The 21,994-nt window shown below is 39.6% G+C and overlaps 1 protein-coding gene across 2 annotated transcripts in view; it reads left to right on the forward strand.

Annotated features, from left to right (window-relative positions):
- Nucleotides 1-4,382: 4,382 nt before the first annotated feature.
- Nucleotides 4,383-21,994, forward strand: part of Mug1 (murinoglobulin 1) — a 50,562-nt gene continuing 32,950 nt past the window's right edge. The window contains exons 1-8 of one of the 2 annotated variants that reach the window (XM_006505698.4): nt 4,383-4,611; nt 5,947-6,130; nt 6,889-7,048; nt 7,159-7,211; nt 15,333-15,353; nt 15,611-15,779; nt 16,157-16,241; nt 17,276-17,363. In XM_006505698.4, coding sequence (XP_006505761.1) covers nt 4,526-4,611; nt 5,947-6,130; nt 6,889-7,048; nt 7,159-7,211; nt 15,333-15,353; nt 15,611-15,779; nt 16,157-16,241; nt 17,276-17,363 — 846 coding nt within the window. In that variant the 5' untranslated portion in view covers nt 4,383-4,525. The remainder of the gene's footprint in view (nt 4,612-5,946; nt 6,131-6,888; nt 7,049-7,158; nt 7,212-15,332; nt 15,354-15,610; nt 15,780-16,156; nt 16,242-17,275; nt 17,364-21,994) is intronic. The other variant, NM_008645.3, reaches the window with a different exon arrangement.

A 21,994-nucleotide genomic window follows, 5' to 3' on the forward strand; every position in this document is an offset into this window, starting at 1 on the left:
CTTCCCTTCAACTTCCTAGGAACAAAGTCTCCTATGTTATGAGGCCATTGCTGGGCTCTGGACATGTTCATCCCTGCATTCAATTCAGCCATAATATCCATTATTGATATTAAAGATACAACTTTTAAAGCTAAGTTAAAATACAAAACCCCCTTGTATATTTTCCCCACTGTTGTCTTTGTTTCTTATAAATATCAAACATGACTTGAAGCACAAAAATGTACAATAAATCTTAAAGCCTGTCCTGTTTCACCCACACCTGGATGTCCCTGAACTTGCGTTAACCAACACATCTGGAACTAGCAATAGTCTACTATTGATTAATTTGGGGTTCAGAGGTCCATCAATGAAATAAACATGTTTTGTGTTGGCTTTTCTTTCAAACCAGATTTTTTTTTCTCTGTGCAAGCCCTGGATGTTCTGAAATGGCATTGGAGACCAGGGTGTCCTCAAATTGACAGAGATATGCCTGCCTTTACCTCCTTAGTTTTGGGGCTAAAGGGGTGCACCACCATGTCAGGCATAAGTTTTCTTTCTTTTTCATCTCTTCCATGTTTATGTCACAATGTTAAAATACAAAATACAAAATCCCCTTGGGTACTTTTCCCACTGTTGTTTCGTTGCTTATAAGTATTAGGATCCTCAAACATGACTTGAAGCAACAAAATGTACAATAAATCTTTTTTTTATTACATATTTTCCTCAATTACATTTCCAATGCTATCCCAAAAGTCTCCCATACCCTCCCCTCCACTTCCCTACCCACCCATTCCCATTTTTTTGGCCCTGGTGTTCCCCTGTACTGGGGCATATAAAGTTTGTGTGTCCAATGGGCCTCTCTTTCCAGTGATGGCCGACTAGGCCATATTTTGATACATATGCAGCTAAAGTCAAGAGCTCCAGGGTACTGTTTAGTTCATAATGTTGTTTCACCTACAGTGTTGCAGATCTCTTTAGCTCCTTGGATACTTTCTCTAGCTCCTCCATTGGGGGCCCTGTGCTCCATCCAATAGCTGACTGTGAGCATCCAATTATGTGTTTGCTAGGCCCCGGCCTAGTCTCACATGAGACAGCTATATCAAGGTTCTTTCAGCAAACGCTTGCTAGGCTAGTATATGCAATGGTGTCATCGTTTGGAGGCTAATTATGGGATGGATCCTTGGATATGGCAGTCTCTAGATGGTCCATCTGTTTGTCTCAGCTCCAAACTTTGTCTCTGTAACCCCTTCCATGGGTGATTGTTTCCAATTCTAAGAAGGGGCAAAGTGTTCACACTTTGGTCTTTGTTCTTCTTCAGTTTTATGTGTTTTGCAAATTGTATCTTATATCTCGGGTATACTAAGTTTCTAGGCTAATATCCACTTATCAGTGAGTACATATCATTTGAGTTCTTTTGTGATTGTATTACCTCACTCAGGATGATGCCCTCCAGGTTCATCCATTTGCCTAGGACTTTCATAAATTCATTCTTTTTAATAGCTGAGTAGTACTCCATTGTGTAAATGTACCACATTTTTTGTATCCATTCTTCTGTTGAGGGGCATCTGGGTTCTTAACAGCTTCTGGCTATTATAAATAAGGCTGCTATGAACATAGTGGAGCATGTGTCTTTCTTACTGGTTGGGACATCTTCTGGATATATGCCCAGGAGAGGTATTGCAGGATCCTCCAGTAGTACTATGTCCAATTTTCTGAGGAACCATCAGACTGATTTCCAGAGTGGTTGTACAAGCTTGCAATCCCACCAACAATGGAGGAGTGTTCCTCTTTCTCCACATCCTCGACAGCATCTGCTGTCACCTGAGTTTTTGATCTTAGACATTCTGACTGGTATGAGATGGAATCTCAGGGTTGTTTTGATTTGCAATACTCTGATGATTAAGGATGTTGAACATTTTTTTCAGGTGTTTCTCAGCCATTCGGTATTCCTCAGGTGAGAATTCTTTGTTTAGCTCTGAGCCCCATTTTTAATGGGGTTATTTGATTTTCTGGAATCCACCCTCTTGAATTCTTTATATATATTGGATATTAGTCCCCATATCTGATTTAGGATAGGTAAAGATCCTTTCCAAATCTGTTGGTGGCCTTTTTGTCTTATTGATGGTGTCTTTTGCCTTGCAGAAGCTTTGCAGTTTCATGAGGTCCTATATGTCAATTCTCGATCTTACAGCACAAGCCATTGCTGCTCTATTCAGGAATTTTTCCCCTGTGCCCATATCTTTGAGGCTTTTCCCCCGTTTCTCCTCTATAAGTTTCAGTGTCTCTGGTTTTATGTGAAGTTCCTTGATCCACTTAGATTTTACCTTAGTACAAGGAGATAGGAATGGATCGATTCACATACTTCTACATGATAACAACCAGTTGTGCCAGCACCAAATGCCTGTCCTGTTTCACCCTCATCTGGATGTCCCTGAACTTGAGTTAACCAACATATCTGGAACTAGCAATAGTCTTCTATTGATTAATTTGGGGTTCAGAGGTCCATCAGTGAAATACAGATTTTTTTTGTTGGCTTTTCTTTCAAACCAGAGTTTTTCTCTGTGCAAGCACTGGATGTTCTCAACTGGCTTTGTAGACCAGGCTGTCCTCAAATTCACAGAGATATGCCTGCCTTTACCTCCTTAGTTTGCACCACCATGTCAGGCATAAGTTTTCTTTCTTTTTCATCTCGTCCATGCTTACATTATACCCCTGCTAGCATGTCCTTTCTCTTTACTCAATGTGACTACATTATAATTGATTCAGTTTATGCTATGCCTATCCCTCTAGCCAATATCACAGAATCTTTGCAAAAATAAACAGCCCTATGATCTAGACTAGAAATTCTAATGTGGTTCCCAACTCATACATTAATATCTTTCCAGAGGATCCAAGCTGCATCCCAAATACTGATCCCTCAACAATTGAAGCAAACACCTTTAGTGAGACAGTTATACTGGGCATCCTAGCAAACTGTAGAGATAGAGAAGCATGCTTCTAGATGAGACTTGTAAACTGATGTTATAACAAAGAATTAGGTACAGTGACTTGTAATACATGAGTTTTTTAGCTTACCCAGTATCCACAGTGCCGCAGACCCTCTGGGCCCCTTTGTCTGCGTGAAACGAGTCTCTCGAGCAGATAGACAAAGAGTCAGATGAAGTGACAAACAGACATACACAGGAGAGGTTGTGCAGAATCTGAATGTAATCTCTTGGTAGAACATAAGACTATTTTATATTACAGCGAATATCAAAAATTGTAAATCATAACAGGCAAGGTACATAGAAATTTTCCAGGTGTAAGAGGAGTGACTTCAAAAGGAACCAGATAAATGTTTACACTAGAGATTAGCACAGATGCAAGAGGAGTGACTTCAAAAGGAACCAGATAAATGTTCCTAGAGATTTAGCACAGTTGCAAGAGTTTCACACTTTAGTGTTAATAGCACCAGGGGGTTGTTAACTCTTGACAGGCTTCAAGAATAATGTAGTGTCACTGACCCTGAAATTCTCTAGGCCTTGTTAAATTTTATCTTGTCTGGAGAATCCTCATTATCAGGATAGTATACTGCAGACAACTGAGTTAATGACTCTGATTTATTGTAGTCCTTAATTAGTTACTGAATAGGTTAAGCTCCTTGCTGCTATCTGGGATCTTGGAGCACTGGGAGAGGCTTTAGCTAATTCAGAATACAATCTTAAAAAGCATTTACTATAAGGTAATGCTTAATAGAGAGCACGTGGATCCACAAGCTAGACTAACGTGGGAGTGGAAAATTAATTTCATGGGTTAGGGGAAACGCCAAACTCCAGGAGGGAATTTCCGTGGAACCCTTTTCCTCGTGGGCAGTTTCCAAGCTTTCGCTTGTCAAGCTGACCCAACTGGAGAGCTGGCTTTCGTCAGACTCCAGGAGGAGAGCTTCCTTGAAACTCTTTTCCTCATGAGAAAGCTTCCAGACTTTCATATGTCAAGCTGACTCCACCAGAGCTAGTGGCACCACAGTCCCCTTTTTATACACAAGATCCATAAAAGCAGATACTTGAATGAACAGAGACAGAATTTAAAATCTGCAACGTGGACTACTCTGGTGACACTTAAATGAGGAAGGAGAGAAACGGAGATGTCACATTCCCAGAGAGTACTACTAGATTATAAGTGAGTAAAAGCAGTTAGGTGGCAAATGACACATAGTCAAAGCATAGCCACCTACTGCAAAGATTTACTAGTAATTAAGACTGAGAAAGTCTTCTCTAGTTCAGATGAAGCAAATTCTGTGGCCTTTACCAACGCCATCCACAGCTCCTCTGGCACCTTTCCTGAGACTGTTGTAATTTATTTGACTTGTGTTCAAGCCACCACTGAACACAGTGACATTAACTCTGTTAACAGAGAACAAATATTCTATTTTGCTATTGAAACACCTTGGGCAGTGCGTTTTGTTTTCAGAGAGGACTCATAAATAAGCCGGCTGTAGAGGACTCTGGAGACAGTGTTAAGGAGGAGACACCATAAGCCCTGTCCTCCTGTCCTTTCTTACCACACCATGTGGAAGAGCAGACGGGCTCAGTTGTGCCTTTTTTCGGTTCTCCTTGCCTTCCTGCATTCTGCTTCTTTACTCAACGGAGACTCGTGAGTACCTCCAAAGCCTTTTTCGTATATTCTCTCCTCAAATCAAAAAACAATCCATTTCCTTTTACAGCCCCTTCCCCTAAAACCTCCTTAAATTCTTTTTGCTTTATAACTAGCAAATAATTGTATATGTGTGCTTCAACTTTAGTATTGCATGATTCTGGATAATCATTTTTCCTACTCTGAAGCAATCATTGTTACTAAACTGAGGTGTGGTGTGATTTAGAATAACTTTTCCCTTATTACTGAACCAGTAGTATCTCAAATCCCAATGGTCAGAGACATTCTCTGGTGTTGAAACTATGTAATCACTTTGAAAAGTAAGCATTTAGATTGTTAACATTCTTGGTTGGAAATGTGTAGCCAGTGGTATAACCTTGAGACAGATAAGACTTCAGGCACATCAGAACCCTGTGGTTGTTTGTGTCCTAAAATAATACATTTGTTAAGATCAAAGACCTTGGATTAAACTACCAGGAGAACTTATTTTAATGTCAAAAATAACCATAAAATAGGATTATATTGTTGAGTAACTTTTTTGTATCTGTGATCAGAAAAAGATATTTAAGGTGTTAAAAATATAAAGCAAGCTAGTAATATTTTTGCATACAGTGATATAGCAGTGACAGGCTAGATTTTGGGGGACAAAAATCTCTAATTCTAGGAAAAAGAAGAGAATGATTCCTACAGATAGCCTTTGACATTTGCCCAAGTACAGCATAGGTGATTTATGTATGTTAGAATTTCACCGTCACATTATAAGAGTACCCCAAAATAAAAACAAGGTATTGAGTTATATTTTAAGAATTAAAAATGGGTTCGGTAGTTAAGAGCACTGACTATTCTTCCAGAGGTCCTCAGTTCAATTCCCAGCAACCACATGGTGGCTCAAAAACATCTGTAATGGGGCCCATGTCCTCTTCTGGCATATCTGAAGACAGTTACAGTGTCCTCGTATACATAAAATAAATAAATAATTTTAAAGAAATTGTAAATTCTAATGAAAAGCACTCATGATAATTTCTTATCAAAGCAATAATTATCTCTCTCATATTTTCATTTAAAAAATAAAAACTTTCTAGAACTTGAACTCTGGCAGTTTAGTGAAGGAAGTACATGTCGTTTGAACCTGCAGCAGCAGGTATCACAGCTGAAGGTGATGATTGATGAGCTGATAACTGTCTTGCCACTCTGCTGTGTGGCACACTGTGACATCTGCCACACCTCCTGCCATCTCAGGCTGTCGAAATATGAATGCTAATGGTTACTTTGGTGAAAATCCAGTTATAGACAATGAGCTCTGTCATCAGATGGCCGGATCTCCTTCATTTCCAGGAAGTATATGGTGCTGGTCCCTTCTCAGCTCTACACTGAGACCCCTGAGAAAATCTGCCTCCATCTATACCAGCTGAATGAAACAGTGACCGTCACAGCTTCCTTGGTATCTCAATCAGGAAGGAAAAACCTGTTCGATGAGCTGGTGCTTGACAAGGACTTGTTCCAATGTGTTTCCTTCATTGTGAGTACTATATACCTGTCCTGGTTTATTTTATATTTATGAACATATTGTGAACATGTATATAAAACATCCATATATATTTCTAAAAATGTTAATCTAGAAGCATATCAGTGAACTGAAAACAATAGAAATTTAGAACATTTACCCAAAAAACAAATGGCATAGATCATCCCACCACAAAAAAGAAGAGACCATACTTGTGCATACACTGCTTTTCCATTGAATTGCCTCAAAAAAAAGCCTATGGCCCAGAGAAAGAAAGGGTTTGCCAATTCATAGTACTTCCCACTAGTGAGTTAATATACTTTCAAACAGCAGTCCAGCTAATTAGAACCACATCTCCTATTCATAATCCTGATATCCTGAGTAAGGGCTGGGTTTCTTCTTTGGGGCCTATCCTCAAGACATAATTCCTGTAACAAGTAATATAGTGTCTTTCTCTCAACCTCAGTTTCAGAGTTAGAGCTAATTTTCTTTAATTTCTTAGAGTTAATTTTCTATCGAGATTCTATTTACTCTGTAAAAAAAATCACTGTTTTTGTGACCACATAAACTCACATTGACTTACACAAAATGTTGTGTTTTCTTTTCATTATTTTTTTCCATGACACTGTTTTTTCCTCCATGTAATCCTTAAAGAGAAACTGATGGACCCTCCATCTCTTTCCTGTGAGGTGGGAGGAGAGACTGTTAGTGAGGTATTCTAAGAAGTGCTGAGAGTCAGATGGTGAAGGGTCTCTTGTTCCTGATGTTCTCAGATCCCTAGACTCTCCTCTTCTGATGAGGAGGATTTTCTCTACGTGGACATCAAAGGGCCAACCCACGAATTCAGCAAAAGGAAAGCAGTGCTTGTGAAGAACAAAGAAAGTGTTGTCTTTGTGCAGACAGATAAGCCCGTGTACAAGCCAGGACAATCAGGTATGAAGCTCCACTGTGGGTAAACAAATTAAGACACCATCCTGAACATGGCAAGAAGGGCTGTGTCTGTGGACCTCACTAGTAAATTCTCTCTCTCTCTCTTTGTCCAGTTAAATTTCGGGTTGTCTCTATGGATAAAATGCTACGTCCCCTGAATGAGTTGGTGAGTCTTTAACCTGTGGGTATTGGTGGATTCTTCAAGACAAAAATGTCAGTGCAAAATTCTAATTTCCAGCCCCTTCTGAGATATGAGTTGTTTTCTCTTCTACTCTTTTGTCTATTTATATCCCTCACTCAGTTACCATTGGGGACCCTATGGCTTCTTTGTATGTGAGTGTCCTTATTTTGTAGATTATTGGTTAAGTATCTTTGGGTTTTATTTGTGGAAACTATTATTGGGTAGAATCTTTCAGCTGGTTATGCTTTTCAGTCATTACTTTTGTGGATTCTGCTTCTTTGTGCCATCCTTACGTAATCCATTTCTAGTGTAACAGGGTTACTTCTCTCACAGTCTCTATTATTTTTACAACTTTGTATTTAAATCTTGGATTCTTCCCCAAATAGAGTCTTTAAAGAATAAAATGGCATTTCAGTCTCTTCTCTGTACTCAGACAAGTTGTGGGGACCTGTGTTAAGTACCTTCTAATTTGAGAAGAAGCTTCTCTGATGATGGATGAGGGGTGCTTTAAAGATAAATCAGTAACAGATGGCTTAATACTGTGTCCTTTAGCAGCATAATAGTAGTGGCTTCTTGCTTGGGGCCTATGTTGCATGAAACCTCAGGAGTTAGCTCTACAACTACAAGTGTGTAAATTTCATCTTGTACAGTAGGACTTAATCCAGTCAGAAGAGGTTGGTTACTTCCTTCACATTTGTCCCAACACTGCACCAGTGGGCATGTCTTCCCCAGCCAGTGGTTCTCTGTTATTATGGATAACACCTTCCAGCTGTATGGAAGCTAGCAAGTGGAGATGATGGTTCCTGTCTATACCTGCTTGACTATAGAATATGAAATCCTAAATTGGAAATCTAAATCACATGCTCACTTCCAGAAGCACTGAGATTATTGTGTCAGAGAGGAATGAAAAACTGAAGAGCTAGAGGTAAAGACTGTTAGAGACAGAATAAATGCAAGGGAACAATCCTCTAAACACAGCATGGCAGCTGCCCATATGAACTTAGAGTTGGGTTAGCATGCACAAGAGCATGCAATTAAAAAAAAAATCCTTGCATTGAGAGGGTAGATGGAAATGAAGTAACACTTCTAGCAGATGAGCTATTGATATGACAGCTATTGGGAAAATTATTTTTCTTAAGAGTATAGACCCTTCTTAGCCTACCATACTCCTGTGGAAGTCCACATAACCAAGAATATATAGATACACAGCACAAATTTGAATTAATGGATGGGGAAAAAAAGAACACTAAGTCCCGTATGTAGGGAAGGAGATAGATCTGGAAGGGATGAATATCATCAGACAATACTGTACAAAATTCTGAAAGATATATTTAAATATTAAACAGAATATCAATCCACTTTTACTTAAATTGTTCTTTACAAATAACAAATTACAGTGGACACCATTTTTTGGAGTGTCTAAAAATTCTGTTTATCCCAATGATCTGCTGTATAATTTTATCAAGTATGTATTTACCTTTTCTTCTATGATATATTCTTCTCTAATCAAAACAACCTGGCCATAGCCTCCCTGCCCTCTGTTCCTTCCAGTCTCCAACAACTTTCCCTTTCCTCCAGATCCATTTCCCTTCAGAAAAGAATAGCCCTCCCAGTGACATAAACTGAACATGGCACAAGATTCAGTAAGACGAGCCACAAACCCTCATACAAATGCTGGGCAGGACAACCCAGTAAGAGGGAAAAGGGTTCCAAGAGCAGGTAAAATAGTCAAAGACATACCTGCTTCCACTGGTAGGACTCCTACACACACTCTGAGCTAAACAAGCACAGCATGCATGCAGAGGACCGAGCACAGACCCAGCAGGATCTGTGATTGTCTCTTTAGGCTCTGTGAACTCCTATGGGTCATGCTTTATTGATTCTGCGGGCTACATTCTCATGATGTCCATGATATCGGTGAGTCCTACAACCCTTGCTCCCACTCTTCTTCAAGGTTTCTCAAGCTCTGCCTATTGTTTGGTTGTGGGTCTCTACATCTGCTCCCATAAGCTGTTGGAGAAAGCCTCACTGATGAAGACTGGGCTGAGCATTGGTCTTATGAGTATAGCAGGATATCATTACAAATCACTTCATTTATCTTTTCCTCCTCTGTTAGTCATATTTGATTCTACACTAGGACTCTGAGCCATGTAAGTTCTTATTCTTGGTCATGCAGGCAGTTTTGGGACGTAGGCTCCCTCTCATGGATTTAAGTTAGACCAGTCATTGGCTGGCCACTCCCACAAGCTCTGAGTCACCATTGACTCTACACATCTTGCTGGTAGGACAGGTGTGGGTCAAAGATTTTGGCGCTGGGTTTGTGTTCCCATCCCACCACTGGCAGCATTACTTGGTTATAGAGGACAGTTCCATTTCCTCCATTACTAGGAGTCCTTAAAAAGGACACGCTAAAAAATCACAGGGGTCTCCACTGCACTAAATTACAACATCAACCCCTACATGTCTCCAATGCCAATCGCCTTGCCCCATACTCCCTTCCTCCTTCTCTCCCTTCCTGATCTGATTCCTCTGGTTTCCATCTCCTACCTCCCTAAGTACACCTGTAAAATATATTCTGTTTTCTCTTTCCAGGGTGATCCATGCATCCCCTAGAACCCTCCTTGTTGCTTAGTCTGTCTGCATCTATGGATTGAAGTATAATTCACCTGTTACTTTACAGCTTGTTTCTGGTTATAAGTTGCATGTCATGTTTATCTTTCTGGGTTCGGATTGCCTCATTTAGGATTATTGTTTAAAGTCCCATCCTTTATTATATAAACATGTGTAGGATTGTGCGGGACAATTCCTCAATCCCTTTACCCATCTCCGTAGGATTATGACATGGTAAAACTGACAGTGTAGGTTAGGGTTTTATTGGTATGCTGAAACACCATGACTATGGTAACTCTTATAAAAAAATAAGAAAAAATTAAAAAATAAAAAAATAAATGCACACACACATACACACAACAACAACAACAAAAAACAGAAAAAACAACAACAAATCATTTCATTGGGACTGTCTTACAGTTTCATAGGTTTAGTCCACTATCATCATATCATGAAGCAGGTACTAGACAAGCTGAGAGTTCTACATCCTTATCTGCAGACAGCAAGTGACTCTGAAATACCAGGCATACCTTGAGCATTTGGGATCTCAAAGCCCACCCACTCAATGACTTGTTTCCGCCAAGAAGACAACACCTACTCTATCAAGGCCACACCCCCTAATAGTGCCACTCCCTATGGGTCACTCATTTAAACACATGAGTCTTTGGGAGCTATACCTATTCAAACCACCAAAGTTGTTGCCTTGCTTCCTAGTACTTTGTGTGTCTATGTAGTGCCTGTTTTGTGTGTGTGTGTGTGTGTGTGTGTGTGTGTGTGTGTGTGTGTGTGTATGTGCATACATGTGCTTGTGCTAGACAGGAGATAATATGACAATCTCATGTGTCAGTTTCAGGGCACCATGCAACTTGGATTCTGAGTCACCCTCTCTGACTGGCCTGGAACTTGATAATCAGGTTAGGTTAGGCTGCCCGGCCAGTGACCCCTGAAGAACTGTCTGTCCTGCTTCTTCTCCAGCTAGGATTACAAGGAATACTTGTACCTGCTTTTTATGTGGATTCTAGGATGAAACCCAAGTCCTTAAACACTGGTAGCCAGCACATTGCCAACTGTCTCCCTTCCTTTGTTCACCTCCCAGATTCATAATAGTTGCAACCCTTCCTTTTTTAATTAATTAGTTAATTTACATCCCAAATACTGTTACTCTTTCCAGTCTCTCCTTAACATATTTCCTCACCGCCCCCCCTCCAATTTTCTCTCTCCTGCACCTCTGAGAGGATGTGACTTCCCCTGGGTATCCCCCCATCATGGTGCATCAAGTCTCTCCCAGATTAGGCTCACCCATTCCTGCTGAGACCAGACAAGGTAGCCATGATGACTGACCTGCCTGTCTGCTATATACTGGGGGCCAGGAGTGGCTCATTACAGCATATGGATGTTCTTTGGTTGGTGTTCAGACTCTGAGAGCTCCTAGTGGTCCAGGTTAGTTGCCTCTGTTGGTCTTTCTGTGGGGTTTGTATCCCCTTTGGGGCCTTTAATTCTTCCCCCAGCTCTTCCATAAGTGTTCTTGACTTCCTTCTAAAGGTTGGCTGTGGGTATCTGCATCCATTCCAGTTTGATGCAGTGCTGAGTCCCATAGAGGACAGCACTTCCATTTTTATTTAGGGTAAATTCACATCCATGAATTAACCTTTTCTTCAGAATTTCATCAACTGCTCCTGGGTGGTTTATATAAATTTTACTATCAGGTTGCACTTCTACAATCAGCCTTGGAAATATGACTGAATTATTTCTAACATGTATATTGATTTGGAATGATTATGAATCATTTAATAACAAACATTTCTGTCTAGTGTGTATATCTCTACTCATTATTTTAGATTACTTTTTAGATATTCCTAATGGTTTGCAATGTTCTTCTTAGGCCTACTGGATTTCTTAATTGAAATTAACTTATTCCCAAATCATAGTTTTTATGAATGAATGGAGTTTATAGAATTTATAATTTGTTGCCTGCATTTTCAGAGTAATTAAAATTTTTCTAAGTATTCCATTATTTTTTATCACTTTGATATTGCTGAATTCATTAGTAAAAATTACTGACTTGGATTCAAAAAAGTTTTTTGTGCTGGTTATAAAGTAGTATTGCTACTACAGTTTAGGGTTCATCTTGATGCCATTTAAAGAATTAAAAGGCAGGAAAAATCTTGAGCACAGCAAGCAAAATTATTCAATGAACAGAGACATTTATTAGAGGTGAGGAAACAAGCACAAAGCAGACACATGGGTGGGAAGACTACAGAAGGGGCTTAGGAAGTCCTGTCTCTCTAAGATAGGGGATCTTTGAGAGGTCATCTTTCTTTAATTTAGTGTTGATCAGTTTGATTGAAGACAGAAAATTTAGTGTAAACTTGTCCTTGTGTCAGAAAGTTCTACTGCAGAGGTACTCTAGAATTAGGAGGCAGAGCCCTATGGTAGGCCTTTGGGTAAATATTTATTTGTCTTAGACCAGGAGTGTGAGGAAGAAGCCAGGATTTCACCATGTTTATTATCTGTTTGTAGTTCCTCTTTATATCTGTCAACTGCCCAGGGATTGGTTGAATTTTTTGTCTCTTGGTCTGATAGAAGAAGGTGTACTTCTTCATTCACTTTTTATAACTCAGTTTTCTTCCCTGGCCATATAGACCAGGGCCTCCAGGACTTCTGTGGAAAGTTGTTTTACTTCAAAAAGTTCACTACTTTGTAGTGTCAATGGTTTTGTTTTGTTTTGAGACATGGTTTCCCCATGTTATTCTGGCTGGCCAAGCATTTGTAGGTATTCTCCTGCCTCTGTCTCTGTCTGCCTCTACCTCTGCCTCTGCCTCTACCACCAAGATTGCTGGTATTAAAGCATATGCCACCATGCCTGGCTCAAGAAATATTCTTAAAGGCTGTTTACACAATTACTTCTCTTTTATTCCCTTGGTTCCTCCTAATTTTATAAAATTCAAACTTCAGTTTGCACCTTCCTCCTCTTCCTCCTCTTTCTATCCCCTCCTCTTCATCTCCTTCTCATCCTTCTTCCTCCTCCCCTCTTTCTCTTCTTCTCCTCCTCCTTCTTCTTTTCCTTCCTACTCCACTTCCTCCTCTGATTCCTGTTCCTCCTCAGTACTTAAAGCTGAGAGTGAGAACAGGAAAGAGAAAGTGTCTGTCCCAGGTACCAATTAATTCAGAAATAAAGTACACAGAAAACAGAGGCTGCCTACTGTCCTGAAGCCAGTTAACACTGCAGATTGAATGCATTTCTCCTTCAGTCAGAGTGTAGTATTTGTGTATGAATTTAAGCATAAATTATTAAGAAGACAAATTGGCACCATGACAAATTAGCTATACAAAAGTATCATCCCCCAGACCCTGACCCCTTGGGCTTAAAACTTCCTCAGTCATGGGCTGTTGACATTCTTTTCCATACCTGATATGAATTCCATCTTGCAGAACAAGATTCAAACCTAATCAGTGATCAGTTGGTTGTCACCATAAACGTTGTGCCACTATTGCATGGGTACATCTTACCTGGCAGGTTGGGACTATACTTCACAGATTCTCAGCTGGATGAGACCATTGATGTCTCCTCTTCTGCAGCAATCTGTACAGTACCCTGTAGCATTGAGAAGGCTTGGCAGCAGGGAGGAAGCCACAGTACCAGCTTCATTTCTCTACAACCTTAACCTAAGGTGTGTGGTATGTTCCACAATAAAATATTATTAACTAGTTATTACAGGCAATCTAGAAGAGTGACAAGATGCTTTATTGTTTGGAAAGTCTCTAGGCCTCCCTGACAAACAACTCAGGAAGGAAGTATCTCATGCCTAGTACTGAGACCTTTGTTTAATGATCCTTGACCTTCAGGTAGAGCATTTTCAAGAAATGCAGTGAATCCTCCTTCTAAATTTCCTTTTAACTTATATTTCTTAATTCAAGTATAAATGTAAGTTTCCACATGACTGCTTCATAGATTGTTAGAGTTGGTTAACCCTCTTACCACTCCCACCCTCCTCTCTCACTTCACCCACCCTCCCCTCTTACCCTTACCACCTTTTCCTCACATCTCTTGTCCTCCTTTCTCCTATCCTCTCCCTACCTTCTCTCACCCCACATACTCTTGCCAGTTTCAACTAATTTCCCCACTCCCCACAAGTACACTGTACTTTCATGTCACCTACGACATGCCATCTCCTTTACTTCAGGAATTTCCCAACCAGGCCCTCTTCTTGTTTCTGTGCTCTCACAGGTACTCCAGATTAAACACATAACTAAATATTTGAAGTGAGGAGCCACATTTGAGAAAGGTCACACAGCAGTTAACTTTCTTACCCTGCATTATCTGTGTAACTTTTTTTAAGTTCTATCCATTTCCCTGCAAGTTTTGTGACTTTAAGTTTTATAGCTAAAAAAAAAATTCAATTTTTTACCCCTGTACCACATTTCCATGATCCATTGTCATGGCTTCTTTTCCTATACGTTCAGAAATGAATTCACTATCACTGTAATTTCCTATGACTGCCATTGCTTGCTCTGTTTTCCACTGCTAGAACTGACTCTGTCTTCTTTAAACTTGTGCTTGCCTAAAATAAGCATGCCTCTTTAAACAGCTCAGTTATCAGAGAACCTTATATGTTCCTGTTCCTGTCTGTCTTTCCTGTGTACACTTCATTGAGTTGATAAGAAACACTTCACCATTAAAAGCTCTGAACTTGCAGCCCTTGCCAAGATCAGCAGCTCCTTTGAAGCAAGAACAGCTACTGAGCCCTTTTATTTATATTTTTGGGCAGAGTTAGGCACTGATATAGTTTGTTGAGCTATGTTCAGGAGGTGAGTATTGACTACACAAGCTAATCCCTCTCTAGCTCATCAAACAAGGAATGGAAGGCACTGCCTGCGTGCAGTGTTTGTATATGGCTTGCCCAGAACTCTCAAAAGATATACGTTTGGGTTGGATGTATTTAAAACTAGTAACCCCACTTCACACCAAAATTTCCTGATTGGGACATTAAATTCTGCAATCTCCATACTGTAAAGGCTCAAGGCAGGTCCCCCAGAACATTAGAGAAATCTTACTACTGATGTTCCTCAAAGTTCTTTTTGAGGATAGTAAGTCCCAATCTATTTAGTGATTTGTGTGACTCAGATAGTTCTAAAAAATACACTCAAAAGTTCTCTATGGTGGTGAATTGGCTTACGATTGACATTTTACTGGATATTAAGTTCACATTTTGGCTGAAACTCCTATACTACAGCCTATTCTATAAATTCATTGAATTTGCTGTGTGTATGAAATTTCTACATCAGTGGTTCTTATTCCTCCAAATACTGAGATCCTTTAATCTAGTTCCTCATGTTGTGGTGACCCCCAACCACATGTTTTTGGTTATTTTTGTTGCTACTTCATGACTACGATTTTGATAGTTTTGAGTCACAATGTAAATATCTTTGTAAACACTTTGCAAAGGGGGTTGTGGCCTGATGTTCTAAACTAACATTGTTTTCCTTGTGTTTCAGCTTCCTCTGGCTTACATTGAGGTAAGAAACTTAAGTGTTTTGTAATCAAAGAGAACTCAATCTTATGAAAGTAACCTGACATTGGAATGTCTAACTGCTATGGGTCAGCAGCCCTCCCCATATGAGATAACTGGCTTGTTATTTCCCACTTCACTTTTATTCCTTCCCTCCACAAAAGAATATTACCAAGTTTCAAAATGCATCCACCAACAACAACCTAGATGCATTGTTGCTCTTAATACTTTATTGACTTGGGAAATTTACAACCTCTTTTACAGGATCCGAAAAAGAACCGAATTATGCAGTGGAGGGATATTAAGACTGAGAATGGGCTTAAGCAAATGTCCTTCAGCCTGGCAGCAGAGCCCATTCAGGGCCCCTACAAGATAGTGGTGCACAAAGAGTCAGGGGAGAAGGAAGAACACTCCTTTACTGTGATGGAATTTGGTATGGATTGGGAAGATCAAAAAAGAAAAAACAGGTCTCTTAGGGTTCTGTTTATCATAGGATGAATTACTTTGTACAAATTGAGTTCCATCTGAATTTAGCTAAGGCTATCCATCTAGCAACATTGGAGTTCCAGAAAGTTCTGGGATTTTTCAGAAGCAAATTACTTGTTTTGTTGTTTGTTCATTTTTCTTATTTAAGTAGATATCCCTGTGGTTTTCAAGAAGTGATATAATATATAACCACTCATCATTCTAACTTTATTGGGGTGGGTCATGCCTTATTATTGTGAAATCACCATTTCTGGGCAGAGAGTGATGACTTAGGAAACTAGACAAGTCATTCCACCCCTGAGTGTCTCCTCTCTCTCCCAATAGTGCTTCCCAGATTTAATGTCGACCTGAAGGTCCCAAATGCCATGTCTGTGAATGATGAAGTGCTCAGTGTGACTGCATGTGGGAAGTGAGTTGCTAGCTTCTTTACTTCTATCCTTAAGAAAATAGTCAGACACAGAAAATCTCTGGGATGATGTCTCTTTGTAGAATATTTAGAAAATGCTACAGTTGTGTCCTTCCCCACTAGAATGTTTCCCCTGCAGTACTTGTTTGTGTTCCTTCCTACTCTGTATAGATTACTTTGCAATCATTCACTGCATACATTGCTGATATCAATAGATAAAAATCAATCTTATGAGGAAATAAAGAGATCCTGCCTTTGGAGACAGGAAGAGACATAATACGTTCCACTCACTATATGAAGAGAACACATGCCCTAAGTCAAGGCATCTTGCTGGCCTCTTATGGGCTGACAGAAAGAGCAGAGAAAAAAAGAGCTCCTAATCTGCCTCCAGCTCAAACCACTGCAGATGAAGTTTAACCTTTCCACATCTCAGTCTTCCCACTTGCATTTCTGTACCTGATAAATGAAGACATTTACTACAACAAAATGGATTCACTCACCTGAGAAATTTCTATTGAAGTCTAGAACCATATGAGATGTCACTTGCAATATGTGCCTAAATCAAACAGAAGACAAAGACCTTAGCGCACAGTTGCTTATCCTTAAAATGGGCATGCTCAAAAACTAAAATGGTAGAACAAAGGCAAAGGATTGAGGTTTGTTACAGCAGCTCTGAGTGATTCTCATGTCCCCATTCATCTAAGCCCCATCATTTAGTAGCTGAGAATGCTGGTTTGCTTACTTAATCTTTTTCAGAACCACAAAAGGGTGAAAACCATATATTCCATAGATACTTAATATGTCTAATTTATTTTACTATCTATCTATCTATCTATCTATCTATCTATCTATCTATCTATCTATCTATCTACCAATTAATTTACATCACAAATTCTTAACATACCCTTAGAAGTTGTCAAGAGGTAATAAAAATGGGACATGTTTGTTGTTGTTATGAAACTAAACAGACTCAGTGAAAGATAGTGCGTCTCTCCTTTTGAAAGTTGCTTGGTTTCTGTGACTTTATCTTGTGACAGATATACCTATGGGAAGCCTGTTCCAGGACATGTGAAGATAAACGTCTGCCGTGAGACTGAGACTGGATGCAGAGAAGTCAATTCTCAGGTGAGTGAATCCATTCTAAGGCCTGTTTTAAAGGCTAACTAACAGGAATTCAGAGAGCAAAGAGAAGAGGACACACATACCCACACAATAAAAGGATGTTCTGGGACCTCGGGCTGTAGCCCAGGGATGGAACACTAGCCAGGCATGTGTACAAACCCCAGAAGCCCATCTAAGCCCTTCACTGACAAAAGGGATAATTCTGAGATCCAGTACTATCAAAGGGATAGTTCAACAACTTTACTTGGCCACCAAATTTATTTTGAGTGTATATTCATTGTATGAAATAGTAGGTTTATGACATTTCCATATAAGAGTGTTACATATTCCAACCATATCCCCTGTCCCATTGCCACCTCTGCTCTCTTGAAGTTCCTCATTCTTGTGTCATTCTCCTCTTCCTTCATAACCTCTACTACTTCCATGCCTTATAGATGATTCTTAAAATGTATATTTCAATTAGCATATATAAAATGTAAGTAATTGTTAGGCTTCTTTACGATAAATTCATACAAGTGAATCATGTACTTGGTTACCTCCTTCATCACCGACCCCATTCTCTCCATCCCTACTCTCACTGGACCCTTCATCTTCCCAAATGGAACTTCTGTTTTGTTGTCTTCTGGTTCTGTTTTGTTTTACCTCCCATATGGCAGAAAACGTGAACTGTGGTATGTCAGAGTCTGGTATATTTTGTAAATGGTGATAATCTCTACACCCATAGCATTCTCTTATTTGGTTTTGATTATCAGTTTATCAGCTGATTGACTCAGTTGTCTGTGACACACATAAATGACAAGCCATGCATAGAAACAGGTTTTGTTCTGCTGCTATGGAATCATATTGTAGATGCCTGATGTGATGCCCTGAGTCTGCTGGAAACCCAGATGAGCACAAGGATTTCGAAGTATGCTGCAATTTGCAAGTCTTTTAAAATTATTTTTATTAGGAATACTTTTCATTTACATTTCATATGCTATCCCCTTTACTAGTTTGTTCTCTGAAAGTCCCCTGTACCCTCCCCCTGCCCTGCTTCCCAACTTACCCTCTCTTGCCTCCTGGCCCTGGCATTCCCCTATAATGGGACATATAATCTTCCCAAGAACAAGGGCCTCTCCTCCCATTGATGTCTGACTAGGTCATCCTCTGCTACATATGCAGCTAGAGATATGGGCTCTTGAGGGTACTGGTTAGTTCATATTATTGTTCCTCCTATAGTGTTGCAGACCCCCTCAGCTTCTTGGGTACTTTTTCTAGCTCCTTCATTGGGGGCCCTGTGTTCCATCCAATAGGTGACTGTGAGCATCCACTTCTGTGTTTGCTAGGCCCAAGAATAGCCTCACAAGAGACATCTATATCAGGGTCCTTTCAGCAAAATCTTGTTGGCAATAGTGCCTGGGTTTGGTGGTTGTTTATGGGATTGACCCCCGGGTGGAGCAGCCTCTGGATGGTCCTTCCTTCCATCTCAGCTCTAACCTTTGTCTCTGTAACTCCTTCCATAGGTATTTTGTTCCCATTCTAAGACGGAATGCAGCAACCACACTTTGGTCTTTCTTCTTCTTGAGATTCAAGTGTTCTGCAAATTGTATCTTGGGTATTCTAAGTTTATGGCCTAATATCCAGTGAGTGCATAACATGTGTGTTCTTTTGTAATTGGGTTATATCACTCAGGATGATATCCTCCAGATCCATCCGTTTGCCTAAGAATTTCACAAATTCATTGTATTTAATGGCTGAGTAACACTTCATTGTGTATATGTACCACATTTTCTGCATCCATTTGGGTTTTTTTTTTTAAAAAAAAAACTGCTATGAACATAATGGAGCATGTGTCCTTATTACAAGTTGGAACACCTTCTGGGTATATGCCCAGGAGAGGTATTGCTGTATTCTTCCAGTAGAACTATGTCCAGTTTTGTGAGGAACCGCCAAACTGATTTCCAGAGAGGTTGTACCAGCTTGCAATCCCACCAACAATGGAGGAGTGTTCCTCTTTCTCCACATCCTCATCAGCATCTGCAGTCACCTGAATTTTTGGCCTTAGCCATTCTGACTGGTGTGAGATGGAATCTCAGGTTGTTTTGATTTGCATTTCCCTGATGATTAAGGATGTTGAACATTTATTCAGGTGCTTCTCAGCCCTTCGATATTCCTCAGTTGAGAATTCTTTGTTTAGCTCTATACCTCATTTTTAAAAGGGATATTTGATTTTCTGGAGTCCAGCTTCTTGATTTCTTTATATATATTTGATATTAGTCCACTATCAGATTTAGGATTATTAAAGATCTTTCCCAATCTGTTGGTAGCCTTTTTGTCTTATTGACAGTGTCCTTTGCCTTACAGAAGCTATGCAATTTTATGAGGTCCCATTTGTCGATTCTTGACCTTATAGCACAAGCTATTGATGTTCTGTTCAGGAATATTTCCCCTGTGCCCATATCTTCCAGGCATTCCCCCCTTTCTTCTCTATAACTTTCAGTGTCTCTGGTTTTATGTGAAGTTCCTTGATCCACATAGATTTGAGCTTTGTACAAGGAGATAAGAATGTAAGAATGGATCAATTCTGATTCTTCCAGAGGATAACTGCCAGTTGAGCCAGCACCATATGTTGAAAATGCTGTCTTTTTTCCACTGGATTGTTTTAGCTCCTTTGTCAAAGATTAAGTAACCATAGGTGTGTGGTTTCATTTCTGGGTCTTCAATTCTATTCCATTGATCAACCTGTCTGTAGTAGGCTGCTCTCTATAGTGTCTATGTGACTTTTGAAATTTCTATTACTTCTTAGTTTAACATTTGTGTTTTGCACGAAAGTAGAAATCTTTCCACTTCTTTTAAGTTTTCTAAATTAATTCAGTACAGGTTTTTGAAGTATTCTTTTACACTAGTCCAAATCTCTTTAATTTCTGTGTAATGCTACTCTGCACATTCCTGATTCTAGTAACTTGGGTCTTTTTATTTCTTTCTTTTGGTCAATTGTGCCAAAGAGTGTTCTTGGTCATATCTTCTTAAAGAACTGTCTTTTAGACTAATTGATTCTGTGTATTCTTTCTTTCTTCTCTGCTCCACTAGTTTCTGCTCTGGTGGTTATTATTTCTTCCTACCTACTAATTCAGAGTTTGGATTGTTTGTTTTTTTTTCTGAATCTTTGATTTATATTATCACATCATTTATTTCAGTTCGACTTTTTCTTCATTTTCAGCAGCACTCAGGGCTAGTTATGTCTCTCTCATTTTGAATGTCTTCAAGATACCTTTCTGCAGGGTTTCATTTTCCTTCTTCTACATCATGAGGGGGTCCCAGAGATGATGGTGTTGGATGGGGAAATCGTCCTAGGCTTCTAGGAAAATTCACTCCCCTTTTTCTGTTCAATAGTCTCTTTAGTTGCCAGGTTATCCTGTTTTGAATCTTGGTTTTCTTCAGCTGGCCTGATTGAAGCCTGCGATTTCCCCCAAGGCCAGCTTACCTGCCATTATCTTCCAACCCATGGAGTCCCCAGCTGGCACTCCAGGTTCTCCCACTTGTACTGCTGCAGCAAGAACCCTTGCCTAGGACTCTAAATTAAAGAGTTCAAAATCATTTACACTTAGGGTTATTGTTGATAATTCTGTGTTTATTCCTATTTCTGTATTGGCTGTTCAAGTTGGTTCACATGCTATTTATCTTTTATTAACCATCACATCTGTTGCTGGGTTTCTCAGTCTTGTATGAATTGATAGCATTCATATCTTCATCTACTTGCTTAAATTCTCTTTTGGGTCACTAGTTATTTCCAAAACTAGACTATTGGTATATTTGTCCAAAACTGTAACAATTCGTGTATCCTAGGATGCAGTTAGTGAAAAGCTGTGCCCATTGTACATGTCCTGCTTCCCTACTGGTCGTGTTTCTTGTATTTCTTTTTTTTTTAATTATGTATTTACTTTATATCCTGCTCAGAGCTTCTCCTCCCTCCTCTCCTCCCAGTCCCTACTTCTCACCTCCTCTCACCCCACCCAACCACTGCTCCTCCCCTTGTCCTCAGAAAAGGGAAGGCCTCTCATGGGTATTAACCTGCCCTGGCTATCAAGTTGCAGTAAGACTAGGCACCTCTTCTATGGAGTTTGGGCAGATGAGGCAGCACAGAAAGGGAAAAGGGATCCAGACAAAGTGCCGCAACAGCAGAAAACTGAAGTTGTTTGAGCATAGTAATCTAAATGAAATAAAGTATACTACTAAGCCAACAATAATTGTAATGATGAAAGGGGCAAAAAAAAGTAAACAGTGAAGGTAAAATTTAACTAAGAACAAAACAATGATTCTGGTGAGTCTTTCACAGTTCAGAATAATTTCAATTCTTTCTTATGAAGACTTTTCTAAACACCATTTCACTCTGGGAATGGACTTCACTTGACTTACTGCCACTAGGTTTCAAGGCAACAGTGTCATGCCTGCTAGAAAATGTACCATTGGGCTACATCCATGCCTGGGGTTGCTATTTTAATAATAGAAATTAAGTATTAAATCCTAATGGCATGCAAGTTAATTGCTTCAGACATTATAATTGTGTGTTTACTTAATACTCCTTAATAGATATCACTTAGTACTTTATAGATAATCACTATTTTTATAGATGACTAAGCCAAGGCAACACTGGG

This window comes from Mus musculus, chromosome 6 (genome assembly GCF_000001635.26).
Source record: "Mus musculus strain C57BL/6J chromosome 6, GRCm38.p6 C57BL/6J".
Classification (NCBI taxonomy): Eukaryota; Metazoa; Chordata; class Mammalia; order Rodentia; family Muridae; genus Mus; species Mus musculus.